The following is a 17,373-nucleotide window of genomic DNA, read 5'->3' on the forward strand; positions in this document are numbered from 1 at the left end:
ACAGTCTCTCTATTTTTGCCCAGTGTTATTCAGAAGATACCAGGGAGCCTACAAAACAGTACAGAAGCACAGCAGAAGCTGTTCTTCCATGACTGCTATCTACTGAATCCAATGTCATACCTTGAAGATTTGGTGACTCTGTAGGAGAATGTCCTGTTTTTTCCATTTGAGTGAACACTATCAGGCTGGCTGCAGAGCTTCCCCTGGTCTATTCCAGATGAAACTGTGGCCATATCTTTCTTTAAATTTTATATTGTATTCATGTAGTATGCCGAATGTGGTGGATTTGGTTTTAGTTTGTTTTTTTAGAATCATAGAATAGTTTGGGTTGGAAGGGACCTTTAAAGGTCATCTAGCCCAATCCTCCTGCAATACCCAGGGACATCTTCAACTAGACCAGGTTGCTCAGAGCCCCGTCCAAGGTGACCTTGAATGTCTTCAGGGATGAGGCATCTGCAGTCTCTGAGGTCAATCTGTTCCAGTGTTTCACAACCCTCATCGTAAAAAAAATGTCTTCCTTATATCTAGTATAAGATCTTCATCACAGAAGATCGTAACTTCATATACTCCCTCATTTTCAAAGATTGTTAGCTCTGTTTGGAGTAAGGGAAAGGAAGAGAAGGGATTTGTCCAATATGTTGATTTGCTTCTTGAATTCTGAAACCTGAGTAATAAAATAATGGAGAAATTTAAAGGACACAAAACTCAAGGAAGATTCAGACTCAATTACCAGCAGATAGGGACATGCTTAATTTTCTTTGCAGTGACTTCAGGTTAAAATGGCTGTGTGTATGATTGTTCCACACTTGAAGCTTCTCAAGCTGCATTTAGCAGTTTATTCCTTTAGTCTAACTCATCATCTTTTGCCTTTGTCAAAGCTAATTGTTCTCTCTGTAAACAGTCGTATTGTTGCTTACAGGTAAATCACTGGATTTCTTCTTACTCTAGACATCCTTCGTTTCTTGGAAAGAGCATTCACATAATTTCCTCACCTCTCTTTTCAAGCCCATCATCTTATATTAAGTTATTTCTTCAAATGCCTTTATTATCTTTATAGTCTCAAATTTTTCAATCTCTTCTGTATGACATAGTGCTGCAAGTGTATATATAAGCATATGTAAACTGGGAGTGTTGTATTTCTGGTTGAAGATGTAATATGTGTCATAAACTATGGTATATATACTCTAATCCAGTGTTACGCAATTTTATTCTGTGGACTTTTCTATTTTAAACAGGAATGTTGATGGTCATCAGCATTCTTTTGATCCTTTGTAGGCACATTTCATGCTATCTTTTCTTTAGGCTCAGGGCACTAATCTAGTATACTGTCTGTGCTTCTTCCAGATGACTAACAAATAAGATAAAAAATGGGGCTGAATTCTAATCTCTGCCTTCACAATATCGTTCAGCCGACTGTCTTCCTGTGGGTAATTGTAAATATATCTGGGACATATCATCTCTTCAGTTTCAATATAATATGTCAAAAGCTTTACTGAAATCCATTACTTTCATCTGTTAATTCTGTAATTACCTTAAAATGGCCTGGCAGGATTTGGTCTAAAAGCCTCTATGAGGCTTTTTTTCTTCTAATTGTAATTTCAGTTTCTGTTTCCTTTCGGGATAGAAGGGGTAGGGGGAGGAAAATAAGCTACTGTGATATAACCGTTCAAGTTTTCTCCCTTATGAAGCCTGGCTTTTGTCTTCAAGGAGGTGGTTAGCCTAACCACAATCTCAGTGTAGAGCCTGGTACAACTGCAAATAATTTCTGTTGTAGACCTCCAGCCGTTTTAATATACTTAATTTCTGTTATTGCTGTTCAAATAATTAGCTTCTTGGTGCTCTCTCAGTACTGATTTATACTCTACAAGTTTCTTCCAGAATCCAGTAGCCACGGTGTTTCTGATTAATTTTTAAATTTTCTCTTACATTGTTGTATCCAATAATTTTACTTTGGATGTTTCCATCTTGGAACTGTGGCTTAGATGGGCTTGCTGATGCTAGTCACTGTCATGTGTCTGATGCATATTCTAGTCTTTGTGTTGTTCAGGATTTGCAGTCTGATCACCTCCCAGGCTCTGGATTCAGTATATTTACCTGTGTTACTAAATTCCCAGTCAACCTTCTGCTTATGCTGTTGTTACATCTTTTGGATTCATTGCTGGTTTTTCCGCAGTTGCTCATCTAACGCATTTGATCCGGACTACTACATATATTAATTGACTTCTCTGGAGGTGTAAGTAAGGTGAAAATGCGTTTCAATATCAATGATATCTGTGTATTTTTTATTTTGGATAGATCAGAAAACCACTGGTTCTGGAAACCAGAACTGTCACAGTAAAGACCATGGTAAATGTACTGGCCTGAATGAAAAGCTGATTCTTCTTGCTCTATAAAGAAGTGCTTCTTGTATCTTGGCAGCTGAATGTTTGTCAAGGGGTAGTTATAATGGAAAAGCAGCTATATGCCGCCCTCTTCCAAAGCAACAGAGACTGGAAATGTGTCAGGCAGCAGCAGAGGTGATACTCGCTGTGAGTATTGATACAAGTTCCTACATCAAGGCTCTCATTAAAGAAGGGCTACAGATCCATCTCTTGATGGAGCATGTTGTCAGTCTTTTGTTAGACATCAGTATGGTTTCCTTACTAGGATATTAGCTGGAAACACGATGCGATACTTGCATTTTTTCAACCCTTGTATCAAACCCTATAGAGGCGTTACCATATAATGATTTCCTGCATCTTACCTTCCATTCCTAGTCCCATCTTTCTAATTCTTACATGCATGTTATTCAGGAATTGTTTAAATTATTTCTGAACTATTTTATCTTTTTTTTTTTCCTGTAAAGTTAGATCATCTAGGTTTAGAACAGTTAATTATTGCAAATTAACATTTATTATATAAAATTTGTTATATTCTGTCAAAGTAATTTGATTTGCCACTTCACAGAAGTGGCATTGGGTTTTGCCTATTGTAAATACATCACTGAATGTGGTCTTAGAATGTATAAAATTGCAGTAATAGTTGAAGCCTAGATGCTTCCAACCTAGCTCAAAGCACAGAGCTATATACCTGAGGCACAAGCTATATACCTAAAATACATGATAACGTAAGACACATAAATAAAGCTCCACCTCTAATTTTGCAATCATGCTGTTGTTATTGTGAGCATTAATAAAGCAATTTTCCTCTGGAAAAGAGGGGAAAAATGTCAGCATATTATGCAACACTTCATAGACCTGTTTATACAGATTTATTCAGTCATATTTTTTTTTAAATAAATGTGAACTGACATTGCTAACCTCTGCATGTTTAGATAAGTTTTTTTTTCTGAACACAAAGACTCTTTACAAATATACTGAATGTATTTTTAAAACAATGAGTAATTCTACTCAGTAGTCGTTGTATTACGTAAGGTATTCAGTCAGCCCGTCCGAAAGTTACAGCGCATTACTGTTACATAGTGCCAAGCCACAAACCAGTGAAATTGTCAGACTAATGACGTTTTTCTATCAGAAATTTGGGTACCAAGTAGAGATCACGGAACTTTAATGTGATAATGAGATTAAACAGCATATTAATAGATTTGAATCACAAGAGAGAAGTTCTCTTGAAGAATGAATGTAGGGCTTAGCAAGTTAAGAAGGTTTAAACAAATATAGGTATCTTTGCAATTCATTGCCCTCCTGACCCACTGTTGTTATATCCAAATTAGCACACAGTTACTAAAGGAGATGAGATGGCAAGAAAGAACAAATAGAAGCTTAACCTGCCCTCAGCTGCTCTTAACATGGTAACTTTCTTCCCCTTCAAGTTGTTGCGTCTGCTGAGTTTTTTCCCTACACCTTTTTGACCAAGGAAAAGAGTCTGACCAAGTTTAACCTGGGAAGTTGAATAGTTCTCCTCAGATCTTCCATTTTCAGAGGACTCCACCACGTTATCAGAGTTTTAAGACAAACAGGACCATGCAGTTACCTGTTTCACAAGTCATTGCACCAAATTATTTCACCTACACAACTGGGCAGGCTGAGGATGGACAGTTTCTGGCCATTGACAGTCTACGAAGGACTTGGGGCTCCCACAGCATCTTCCTTCTCCAGGTACCCATTTTCAGATTCACTGGCTCACATATGTGTACTTTTTGAATATGAAGACTGAGACTGAGTACCGGCTGTTTCATTTTGCCAACAATACCAGCACACTTTGAAATGGCAGTCAGCTCAGGTATTGCTTTGTTACCTGCCGTTTCCCATGATAGCTTCCAAACTTCTTTTCACCACTTTACTAATGAGTAAGTGGAAGGGCCTGTGCATTTTTTCACCATCATATCCATAGATGTCTCTTTTGAAAAAGAGGGGTGGAATTACATGGGGTGTGTTAAATTGAGCCAATGTGAATCCATTAATATATACATGTGGCCCTTTGCAGGCCAACTTGTGCTAGTTTTCAGTGTGCTGCAAACAGACGACATTGCTCTCCTCGATTTTCAGACTAAGGGGTAAAGATGCATTAACAGGGCTGCAGGCCTGAGATAATGTACCTTGCTCTAAGGCAATGCTCGTTAGCTTAGGCTTGGCTAATACCTTTATTTCCCCTCTGATTTACTGCTGGCTTGCCTCTGGCTTCTTTGGTTCACAGCAATTATTGTTCATTTCTAACTGAAGAAATCATAAATGCACCTCTAGTGAGGAGGAATTATTGCAAAGGTATCTAACACCAGTCAGTAGTGATTACATAGAACTGCATCTTATACCCTATGCAGTAGAGGTACTTCTAGTATAAAACATGAGTAAGCTGAAGACTGTGAAAGCTTTTGGAAAAAAGAGGAATTTTTAAACAGCAGTATGCACAGACTGAGTTAATAAACTGAACAGGATATTAAAACACTAAGGCAACATGAAGCTTTTAAAATTTCAGTCTAAAATCTCCTATCTTCACTGCTCTGTATCACTGGAGCTAATGTTGCCACTGTCCAAATTTCAGTGAAAGCATTCATCCTCTTCCTTTGCCCTCCAAGTAGAGTTTTCGTTTTGTTTGCAGTACAGGCGAAACTGCATGGGAACTGATTCTTGATCAGGGTCAGAAGGTATTCCTGGCACAGAAGTTTACTGAAGGACGTGATAAAAACAGGCATGGATTATAAAAGCTCAGCCTTTCTCCTAAATTTACATTCACGCGATATCAAGGAACAATTTGCATATGAAACAATAAGCAATGCGCAGAGTGCTCAGCCAGCCTATTCGCATTTTGTTGAAACCAGAGTTTTGGTAGGAGTGAAATTTGAGGAAGTTCCAGTTTTAGCCCGCAGCCCTTTGCAGAAGTAGTCAGAAGGTGATTTATTTCTATGATCTGTAGTGGTATTCCACATGACATCTGAATAAAGGTCAAGTCAACTGCGTGAGGTTTTCTTTCTGCAGCTGCGCTCCTTCGAATGCCATGTTTAATTTATGTAAGAACAGTGCATGCACAGTCCGTTTGTTTAAAGCACATTATCCCTTTTGCTTTTGTAGTGTAGCTACAAACCTGCCATCCACCAGTGACCCTGAATTAAGTATGCTTTTGGTTGCAAAAAAGTACCCATTAATGCAGTTTACATTATTATTTCAGATTGTGGGGAAATAAGGCACAAAAAAGGCAAATTATGTACAGTGAAGTAGAAGAAATGTGTGTAGCTGCAGTCCAGAAGGCACGTCTGGCTAGTGAATTTGGTGAATTGATTTCCCAAAGCAGATCAGCTCTAAAGAGTTTGCCAAGGTTTAATTGAATGGCCATGAGTCAACCAATTTCTAGCCAAAAAAATAAGTTGTAACTCTAATCGTTATGTGCTAGGGGATGTAACCTAGGTGTGCTCATGAATCTTGAGATCACTGCATTATGTACACTAGGATGGCACTAAGTGGTAAAAATATTGTTATAATGTAGAAGATGACTGTCAACCCCTTTGCTTTATTTATAGTGTCTAAAACAAACATCTGTTTGGTTTCTTTTTGCAGATAGCAATACACTGTTACATCTAATTTAGGGGAAATCGATTTCAGGTGAACCAAAATTCATATCAGAAGTGTTTACATAATCAGAATGATAGTATCCCAAACTGGTAAGGAGGATACAAATTTCAAATCCTTTTTTTATAGTGTTTGCCCATCTTTAATCTATCGGTAACTATTAATTATTAACTGTGATGCTTTACCTTTGTTGTTGTTTGCTCTTGAAGCTGTAAGATTACCTGAACTGAAACAAGTTAATACTTTCAACACTATTAAAAAAATCCCCAAATTGCTGTGTCAGAATACATTCTAAAGACACATTCCCAATGTTTTAAAAGTATTTTTTCTTCAAAATCTTTTTTTTTTTTCCAACAGTGGAAACATTCTAATTCCCAGGAGAGACATGGTGCAGTCACTCTGCAGCATGCCACGAGGACTGCTTGTCTTGCATGAAGATAAAGATAGAGCAAGGTTAATGAGAGGAATAGCCCAAACAAACTAGGAATCACATATCTAGCAATATTCATAACAAAATACTATTAATGTAGCATATGAACTGGGCATCCACGTAGACATGTACAAACCATATATTTCCTTATACATACATATTTTAAAAAGGGTGTCAGGGTGTGTATTGCATAAATACATGTTAAATTTAATGAAACAGTCCTGCTAAGCTATGAAGACCTGTGTTTATTGGTAAATTCACTTGGTGAATTTACTTGGTGAAATTCACTTGACTCGTTCTTTTGGATACTAGCGGTTTTCCCAGAATTCTGATATGGAGAAAGATAGACCCCAGGAATTAGTTTCTCACATAACTTAGGAAAAAGGTAAGGGGGTCAGTAGGATTATGCCTAAACTTATATAATGTGTGTATCTATATACAGACATATATGTCTATATATATGAATATATATTTTTTTACTCCTTAGATATTAGTTTTAAGAATCCCTCTGTAATGATGTTATATTAATAACATCATTAATTATATATAATTATATTAATATATAATAATGTTATATTAAAACATAGAAGTCTAATACTTGTTTATTTTTATGCCTTCATTCCTCTGTGAAAGACTTGAATTTAATTTTTTTCACCACCCAAAAAACTTGTTGAGCCTTCTCCCAAAACTGATATATCTTAAAGTTATGTACAAAAAACCCTGCATCCTTGTCCTTGCTTATGTCCACAAAATGAACTCAACTTTCTGGTAATAGTGTTGTCAAAAACTTAATGCTTTTGGGCTGATCTGAGGGATACAACAGTAAAGGTCATACAGCCTAAATCAACATGATTATTTTCATGTAATGTTTTGTTGGGGCCGCTTTATTTCCATGTATTCTTTGAGTATTCAAAGGTTCCTGAAAGTAACTGGAAATGAAGGTCTTCAGAAATGGAAGATTTTAGCTCCCATTTTGCTAGATGGAATTCTGAGGTTTTATACTTTCAAGCTATTGCATTTGTGGGTAGGAAAGGTGTCTTTACAGAAGTTTCAGTTGTTGCATGGAAGGTCTTTTGTTTATCAAAGTATATGATAATATATATAGTTGGAGGAGAAAATCCAAAAGCTGATTACATGTAGGTACCATTTGGAGAGGGCTAGCTGTTGTGGGGGATGATTCTTCAGCTTTCATTACTTTTTGTATCATGAGGCATATACAATATATAATAATTTGCCATTTAAAAATAAGCCTATATTTTGTCTCATTGACTCATTAATAGCTTTCTCAGTTGTGAGTAGATCACCCTTCCTGACGTGCATCTTGTGAATCTTTTACAACATTGACCACGTTTTACATAAACACCTACCATGTTTCCATGTTATTAAACTGTTTTTTCTCATTTTCATAAAATTATGTGTCAAAAAAAACCTGCACACTATTGTCAAAAAACATGGTCTTTTTTTCCTTCATTTTAAATCTGTTCTGAAATTCTCCTATTATCCATATATTTATATTTTATATGTGTGTGTATATATTGCTATAGAACTATAATACCTTTAACTAGTCAAACTTAAGTTTGGGTTAAATTTACCATCACAAAAGGCCACCAAAATGTCAGGAACAAAACTGCAATCTAGTTTTTACTTTCTCTAGAACTACTGCATACACAAAACCAGTTTAAGTATAATATAAAATTTGAAATTATACATAAAACTGTCACGTATTTTGCATATGCAGAAACTTCCTTAGAAACAAATCTGAAACGACTAACCATACCTTGGCAACAAAATGAGTGACAAAATGTTAGTCTCCCCAAAACAGCAGACTATCACTGTGCAAGTCAGTCATGCAGGAATGTTCCAATTCAGTCAACAAATTCAGATTTTTTGATTATTTTAAAGTGGAAGTAATTTCATTTTAATATTGTTAGGATTAGTCCTCTGAGCCTTGCAGTATCTGTGGCCATGGAACTGGCAGTATTTAGGCTTCTAAATCAGCACTGGACATGATCATAAGTACATTTCTAGATCTTTTTTCATTCTGAAATTTGCTGTCAAAAGTTGGAAATTCATCTTTATTTTCTTCATAATGAAAACTTATAAGTGATTTTTTCCATAGAAAAATATAAAGAATTTTAATTTTTTTGTTGTTGTTGTTGTTGAATTGACTGCAGTTTCTCTTCAGTGTTTTATCTATCTTTGTCATTGCTCCCAAAGTTTTTCCTTGGACCTCGTGCCCAAGAATTATGTTGTTGATCTTCCCTAAAATCACAAGCTTAAATCTGTTGGCAAGTGAGTATATCATGGTCAGATGGCTGAAACACTGGTAGACTGCCGTACAGTCCACCCACCCTTGTGACAGTATATGCTATACAGTGCTTTGCACATTGTTTTTGAATTCAAACAAGAAAAATAACTTCGATGTATTTTACAGAAGTCTGTTCTAGAGAAGCAGCTTTATCAGCCTTATTTTTACTGTCTAGTTCATATATCAAAATCATAACTATATCCAAATAAAACCTTACAAATTTTTCCAGTTACAAGGATAATCAAATATTCCATGCATTTTTCATCTACACAAAGCTTTCTTATATAAGCAGTTTTGCTGTGTTTCTGTAGTATATTTTTGGTGCTAGGTATATCTGTTAAATTATATTTTGTAAGACAACATAATATGAGACTTAGCTTAGGGGCAACATGGGAGTTTGATGAAATTTTGGTCTTATCTTAAAATGGAGAACAGCACTTTCTAGGGTGTAGGTTCTTGCTGATGTGTTATTCATTTATATTATCTTCAAGAGAATTAAATGTGTACATGTAAATGGGATGATGTTTTAGCAGATAAATAACAAATACTTTATCAGAGCAGTATTAGTAAGAATCTGGGCTGCCTAACACCTTGTTTCTTGAGGAAACAGTAGGATTTAGAGCTGTTGTTATTTGCTAATCCAGAAGACTTCTATTCCAAATCACCTGCCTTTGCTTCCTCCTAAATGTCTCAGTAGTAAAAAATTGTTGCTGAAAGTTGTAGCTGAAATTTCAAAAATTCCAGTTCTACTTACATTGCTTCCTTTATGTTTATTTCCAGTCAAAGCTTGATTATTTTTTTCCCCTCTTAGTATTTACAAAATTTGTCTTGTAAAAATAAACGCTTTCAGGAAGTTCAGATAGATTTCATTTTTAAATTTTTCAACTTTTCTCATGGAGAACTTTTTGATGCTTTAACATAGATGAGGTTTCTTCTTTCATGGAAGGGTTTCATTTTTAAGATAGAATCTCTTACAAGGTATTGTTTGGGTGTAAGTGATGATTTTGCAATCTTCTGGAGGAAAAAAGAAAACTGTACCTCAAATTTCTAGAAGGGAGAGAAACTACCTTTAAATATCACCAATATGGAGCTTACTTAGACTTGAAGACTTCCCAATTAGAATTCTCCTTAACTAATATTTAGCTCCACCATTTTGATAAAATGGTGGATTGCAGGTTAAAATAAAAATAAATTGTTTCCTACTTATGGTTATATGCATTATTCATGGTTTTGGACTAAGAGCAAAAGCCTTATTCACAGGAAATGACTTGAAAACATGACTAACCTTAATATTTATGGAAGTCCCATTAAATTAATGTATCTGCTTAGGTAAAGTTACAAGTTCATTTCCTGAATTAGTACTGTTTATGGTCAACTATATTTGGTGCACTAGAATGGAAAACATGTACAACATCAAGGCCTTACTTCCATAATTTATCCCTTTCACTTTACTAGAGATTGATTTTCTGCAGAATCACAGCATACTCTCTGTTTTTCTTTCTTGGTTGGCTAAGGTGATTTATCCACCTTTACTCCCAAAAAACCCAGGGATGTTTTTTTGAGATATTTAAGAAGAGATAGTGGTATAAGGTTCAAGTTGAGGACAGGACACTAATAGGCCACGTCTCTATTTTTTCCTATTCTTGCCAGAATTCAAACAGCAGTCCTGATTTTGCCTATTTCACTTGTTGGCTTTTGGTTTAGAACATTCTGTGCAGCAGTTTGAAAAAGTTCATATTTCATGATTTTTATTCAAATGTCAAAGCCAAAGATACTTTAGCCTCTTTTATTTTATGTGGGCACTTACTCTGCAATGCTTTCAATATGGAATCTTGTGTGTAAGTAATGGATGCTGAAAGAAAGCATGGGATTTCAACCATTACTCCATAATCCTACGATAACTTAGTCATAATTATTGATGTGTTACTAATGATATGATCAAGAAATAACATATATCAGAGGGTAAAACGGAATGCCTAGAAATTGAGTTGAAAGTAATTAGAGCAATGTTAAAGCTCCATGTCTAGATCTTGCATTTTGTCTCATGTTCTTTTTCTTCTTTTTTTTTTTTTTTTTAATTCTTACAGGTCTCTTGTGGTTTTTTGTTTAGATTTTTAGGCTTTAAAAAACCCAAGAATCTAAAGAAAATCCTGATTGAATTTGCAGAGGTTCTCTGGATTTTCTGACCTGAAGCCAAAGTAACCTGAAATTATAAGACAATTTTACTGTCCTCTAACTGCATGCTGTACAGCCTGACCCAAATCTTAGGTGTATAATGCAATCTGAGCCAATGCATGCTAACATGGTTTCATAAACAGTTATGGCAACGCTGGAACAAATTCAATTTTCTACACACGATGGAAATGCAATGTTTTTTACATTTTTATGGACATTGTTTCACATATGATATTTTGAAATATAAGGCATTTGTGTTTTATGATTTCATATAGCTTTATCTCAGCAGGCTTGCTTATCATGTCAAAAATGTCTGTATAGCTTTAGGCAGGTGCCATTTGAAAATCATTACTTCTTTTTTCTTCCAGAATGAACCTAGCAGCAGCTTATACAGGGCTATCAACCTTCCACACACTACCTTGTGTAGTCAGTGCAATCCCCAGAGATCAGTGGTTCTTAATCAATAAGTCAAACCTTGCTGATGAGGTGGAGGATCCCTATTATATGTAAAATGCACTTCATACTTTTCACCTAATCTTGCCAGAGCTACTGTGACCAGTCAGGAATGGGATGTTACTGGTTTTCCAAGCAAAACTCAGCTGCTAAGCAGTGGGAAACTATGCTATAGATAATACTAAGATCTTAATCTCTAACAAATTAAATTGTACGTCTAGGCATGTCATGTTGGTCTTCATTGTGAAAAGGATCTTTATTTCTCTCTTCAGCTCTTAAGAACGTCAGTTCACAGGACCTATAAATGCTGAGACCTCATCTCGGGTGTTAATCTTTGTAATAGACTGGGGACTTCTGTTGTCCCTTTGTGGTTTAGCTCACTATGTTTTGCTTTTGACTAATGGCAACGCTACTTAACAAAAGGATATTTCTTCTGAATTTACAACTATTTTGTTTCACAAGGTTTTTCCATCAGAAATTCCAGCCCTACTGTCTATTTTATCCATGGCTTCTGAGCCATTCTGCCATAAAATGAGCCATTGGTTCCTGCCTGTAATTGAAGGTTATATGTGAAAATGAACAGTATATGAAGAAGGAAAAGTGTCAATAATTCTATCTTTTCAGTTCACCAATATTAATTTCCTTCCTACTATAAAGCTGTGTTTGGCATAACAGTAGAGCATAATCACCAACATGCTGGTTTCAGAGATCTGGTCATCCTTGGAGGAGTCCTAATGTACTTAAGTGTGTATGTATGCATGTGTGTGGGAGTTGTAATTTCCTTGTATTTTACAGTTGCTAATGTATTAGTGTAAGAGGAATTCCTCAATAAAGCCATCATTTTGGAGTTTCTAGGTAGCAGGAAGAATATATAATGGTAACATTTCTACACTTTCCTCTGTATTCCTTTTGTTTGAGGCCATCGAAAAGGCCATGGCCTCTTTCAAGGCTCCAGAGTCAGCTTTTCTTCCAGTTGACCTGGACCTATAAGTGAATATCATTTGCATCATATATTTTGTCATCCACCTTTAAGATTAATTTATTAAAGCCCATCCTCTTGCATGGTTGCTGAACTCTGGTCATTTCTGCTCCACTTCTGCTTTCACCTTTTATTTCTGTGGTACTTACTGCTACTTTTTCTTCATCTTCACATCGTCCCTTCCTTCCTTCTCCCTGGGAATTTCTCCATTAAGTTTGAACTCTCCTGTTCACCATAAAGAGTCTAGTTCTATGGTTGAACAATCCTTGAGCACCAAGAGATCTTTTTAACCTTCTTCCACCTCCTTTTGAAACCACTTTTACACTTACTTTTCCCCCGGGATAATTTTAACAACTGTTTTCATATCATCATATCTTCCTTGGTCAAATGACCAGTTGGAAAAAATACATTTACATCACAATGTTATGTTACCTTGAGGAGCAGAGCAAGGCAGTAATAGCACCTCTGAAGCCAGAATATACTTATGTTAATTGTTGGCTTAGAGGTCCTTATATCTTTTAATTAGTTGTCCTATTATTACCCTAGAGTGCTTTAATTTTAAATGAAAGATAATAGCTGCCTTATCTCTAAGGAAACTGGTCTTGATTTTATTAACTTACAGGACAGAAGAATAATTGGCACATATCATTGTCCAGAAATGTATTCAACAAAGGTATCTTTCATTGTTTTCTAATGTTTTTATCCTCAGAGACTTAAATTCAGGTTCTGACCGCTTATGGTCATTAAAGATCCCATGGCACTTTTTTATAGCGTCGTCATCTCAACCCCAGGCATCTGGCCAAATATCAATTTATCTAACTGTTCTGCTTACCTAACATTTCCCACCACCACTCACCCACCCCATAGTTTCAATTGGCTACAGCATTCTCCATTTCCTCAACTAAAATATAGTGTATTGTTCTGCATTGTCAGTCACCGTGTTTCTCCTCAGAGGTGATTGCGCTTCACGGGGAAGTGAAGTGGTTCTTCTTTCTAATGCTTGTAAAGCGCTTTGGGATCCTTTTGAATGGGTGGTGCTGTGTACGATAAATGTAATTCATTATCATTCTACCTCAGTCTTCACTTAGTTACAAAGGCATGTTTTATTTAGAGTTGGGCGAACCTGCTTGGTGGAAATAACACTCCCAGCTCTCTCTAATCTGACAAGGAACCTTTTGTCAAAGGTTGAAAAGTATTTTCTTTTGTTTAGTTTTTCCTTTTTTTTTTTTTTTGTTTCTTTTATTTCCACATTCATTTCTACTTCTGGATTGGAATTTTGGGAGTTCTTCAGGTGGGGAATTCAAAATACCATGAAAAATACAGTTTTTGTTATGGTCAATCCACTGTCCCAGGTGCAAGAGGGTCAAATTAGTGCTTGAGAAGCACCTGAACTTTGTGGTGCTTACTTGGCTTTTCTAACACTTGAAGGTTCGCCCATCACTAATTTTTACTGTATTTTGCATTATTTCTTCTGAAATATTCTTGGAATATTGAAAAATGCTGTGTTCCAACTCTGATATCAGTGTGATATGTGCAAAGAGGACACTTTGCCCTAGAAGATAGTTCAGAATATTGCTAAATGTTTTTTCTGCCCAGCATCACTAACCTTACTAACTACTGCCAAGATTACCAGATAACTGCAGCAGTTTGCTGTGTTATTCACAGATATTAAAACAGAAGTGATGAAAGAATCAAAGCAAAAAGCTAACTGGAGTGATTTCATGTTGCTAAAACATGTCTGTATCTATCTCTAGTAGACTAAAATAAACTTTCTTGCATTTTTGTTGCATAGAAAGTATATGAGTGTGTAAAGAGCACTCAAATTTCTAATATTATTTAAGGTATGAAAAAACTTGTTGGCACTAGAATCTTTCCAAAGGCAGTATCTTAGAATGCACAACGTTGAGGTGAAAAGAACCCAGGCTCAGGGGTAAACCCATTGCATTAATGGATATTGTGCTAAACTTCCCCTGATGTCATTGGAACAAAATTTTCTATTCTTTTCTTAAGGCGATGTGAAACTATGGAAAATGTAGTTTCCAAATGGCTTTGCACCCCTCTTGTAAGATACACCCCCTATTTGTTTTTAAACATTCTTGGGATCAATGAATGCCAAGTTCCTATAATTGCTTTTATTTTCAGGATACTGAAGGTCTTATTATTTGTCTGAGATCTTATAAAAAAATTGACAGACAATTTTGTCTTACCCCAAAAATCACATAAGAATTTTCTAAATAACTGCACTCATTATAAGAAAATGTTTGAAAGCTCTCTTGAGAAGTTTCATAGATCTATTTGAAAGCTTTTGCATATGTTTGCTTTTGTTTGTATTACAATAGCAGAATACTCTTTTTGCCTTAGTTTTGTCTAATGCAGATGAGAACTGATTTGATGGCCTTCCTGGTTAAAACATAGTGTTTCCTCACTGTGCTCAGTATCATGCTACAGAGTTCTTAAAGGAATTTTTCTTGAGTTTCAGCTCAACTTTCCCATTTTCCAGTGCTTCTCAAAAAAAATTGATTCCCCTAACACACTATAAAATTCAAAGATTTCATATGGCTTTGAGGGAAAGAAAGCAAAAATAGATGATTTTGGCTGCTTCACATTGAGTCATTACATTTAATCTAAAACTAAAATATAATGAAACTAGAGGGGTGCAAACTCACATAGATTGGGGAAAAATAAAATTAAAAAAAAGAGAGGGAAATCTGGCATCTCAGCAATGCCAATTTTTATGCATCACTTGAACAGATGTAATCACTCAAATGGCAGTGTTTCAGTGGGTCCGAAGTACTTTTTTGAGTATCTGACTTCCCAGTTATAATACTGTGCAGCAGATGATACTAAAAAGCAGCAGTTTTCAACCCAGTTCTCTCACTGTGCCATATGAAATATTACATAGGGTTTTTTTAATAATGGCAAATATGGTGCTATATTGGGTAGTGCAGCGAGATTCCTGCTGCTGTGTGCTGGCTTCTAAATATTACAGCATAGACTAATGCCATATTACTGTTTAGAAATCCACAAAAGTCACAGTTTGTGCACTTTCAATAATAATCATAGTATATATGATATACGTGATAAATGAATAATGTGGCTGAGTTATTCTTAAAGGAGTTCTAGGACGGTTTCATTCTTATTTGGCCTGGAGTGTATCTGCACTACCATTACTGAGTCAGTGTACCTAATTAGCTGCTCATTAGCTATTATTGCTTTTAAAATATTTTTATTTAATTATACTCTGTAATCACACAATTCAAAATATATACTTAGAGGAAAGGCTGAGGAAAATTAAAACTTCCTAAATAACCTTATATTTGTTTTCTATAAATGGAAGTTCTGCTACCCATACTTCAGATCTACTCCAGATTGCCCAAGAGTAAAATTTATTTCCTCATCTTTGAAATCCTCTTAACTGTATAAGGGGTTTCCTTACAACACTGCATTAATATGGTTTTCACTGAACTGCCTTTAAAAAAATATGTAGTAGCTAAAAATACCCATTGAAACAACTGTTCAATGCACATTTGATGTGATTATACTCTGTATTTGTTTTTCCTTGCTCTGAATTGCAGATCTCTGCTATTCCAGCATTAAGGTCTCCACAGCATGTACTGTATTTATGGAATTCATAAGCACTGCGGAATGGAGTTTCCGCATAGGTATAGTTAGACTATGTCGGTGCCTTTCCCCAGGTAACCACCAGTCCAGCTTGGAGTATAGGGACTGAAAACTTGCATTCTCTTGTTCAGTACTCTGGGCCTTGTTTTATAGAGGCAGAGAGACCTTGAAAATATGTGGGTTTTGTCAGAGCAGAAGCTTCCCTTTAAAAGGAGAAAAACCAAAATAAAGCAAATCCTTTTCCATTTGATTGCCCTTCAAAAACCCTGAAAAGCTCAATGTTGGCCCCAGATATCCTACCCAGTGGCAGAACCCCACTTTCAGGAGCTAAGCGTGTACTCCATGTCCAGGTATTGCTTCTGCTCACTGAACGTGGGGTCCAGGGAAATATCATTTATTCCCTTAGACTATACTTGCCTTATTGCTTCTTGAGTTTACAAATAAGTGACAATAGTCACATCTATGCATAAAGTCCTTTAGACAGGCTGACATCCAATGAATTAGTAATGTTAGATCTAGCCCTTGTCAGCATGGCTTCAGTTTGCAACTGATTGGGCTTCTTTTCTCTCCTGTTAAATCTGCTTTCTTATTTTTTACAGATGGATCCACATGAAAATATTTTGTTGAGCACTCTTGAAATTAAAAATGAGATGGCTGCCTCTGAGGCGGTGATGGGGCTTGGGGACCCTAGAAGCACTATGCTGGCCTATGACACTTCAAGCATCCAGTACCGGAAAGCTGGCTTACCCAGACACAGCTTTGGTCGCAACGCCCTGGAGCGACATGTGGCACAGAAGAAAAGTAGGCTACGGAGACGTGCATCTCAACTGAAAATTACCATTCCTGACTTGACTGATGTAAATGCCATAGATCGATGGTCGCGCATATTCTTCCCTGTTGTTTTTTCCTTCTTCAATATTGTCTATTGGCTTTACTATGTGAACTAAGAAACAAAGCCACACAGGAAGCAAGAACTGGATTTCTCTTCAAATCGGTTGTACAGCCAAAAGTGGGACTTAGAAAAATTCTATTCAGGACAAAAAGTTATTTTAAAACACCTTAGTTGCTGGCCCACTCTATGGTCTGTTTTTATAATGTTTTGGTTGTATCTGCTAAATTGTAAATATGTTAAGTTGCAGTATGGACATATCCCCTTATCAAAATATAAGTGCATTTTGAGTGTGAAGGCAAATTGAATTTTGACAATCGCTTCTATTTCATTAACCCTCGCTCTCTGTTTTTTTTCTTCTTTTTTTTTTAATGGCCATTTGAGTTTAGTGATACAAATTATAGAATGGCATTTGAGAAACAAATTCTAGTTTCAACAGCAGTACATACCATTCCCAGGGAAACTGCGTATCTGAGACATGCATCTACACTTAAGAGAGCGTACAAAGCTGTTACC

At 36.0% G+C, this 17,373-nt stretch overlaps 1 protein-coding gene across 3 annotated transcripts in view; it reads left to right on the forward strand.

The window, feature by feature from the left end:
* The window catches only part of GABRB2 (gamma-aminobutyric acid type A receptor subunit beta2), a 154,032-nt gene extending 137,117 nt beyond the window's left edge, over window positions 1–16,915 (forward strand). Inside the window, exons 9-10 of one of the 3 annotated variants that reach the window (XM_074155352.1) lie at window positions 12,970–13,020; window positions 16,568–16,915. In XM_074155352.1, the coding sequence (XP_074011453.1) occupies window positions 12,970–13,020; window positions 16,568–16,915 (399 nt within the window). Of the gene's footprint in view, window positions 1–12,969; window positions 13,021–16,562 lie in introns of all 3 variants that reach the window. The other 2 variants (XM_074155353.1, XM_074155354.1) reach the window with 2 other exon arrangements.
* Window positions 16,916–17,373: the final 458 nt, after the last annotated feature.

The sequence above is a fragment of the Numenius arquata genome, chromosome 11 (assembly GCF_964106895.1).
Source record: "Numenius arquata chromosome 11, bNumArq3.hap1.1, whole genome shotgun sequence".
NCBI lineage: Eukaryota > Metazoa > Chordata > Aves > Charadriiformes > Scolopacidae > Numenius > Numenius arquata.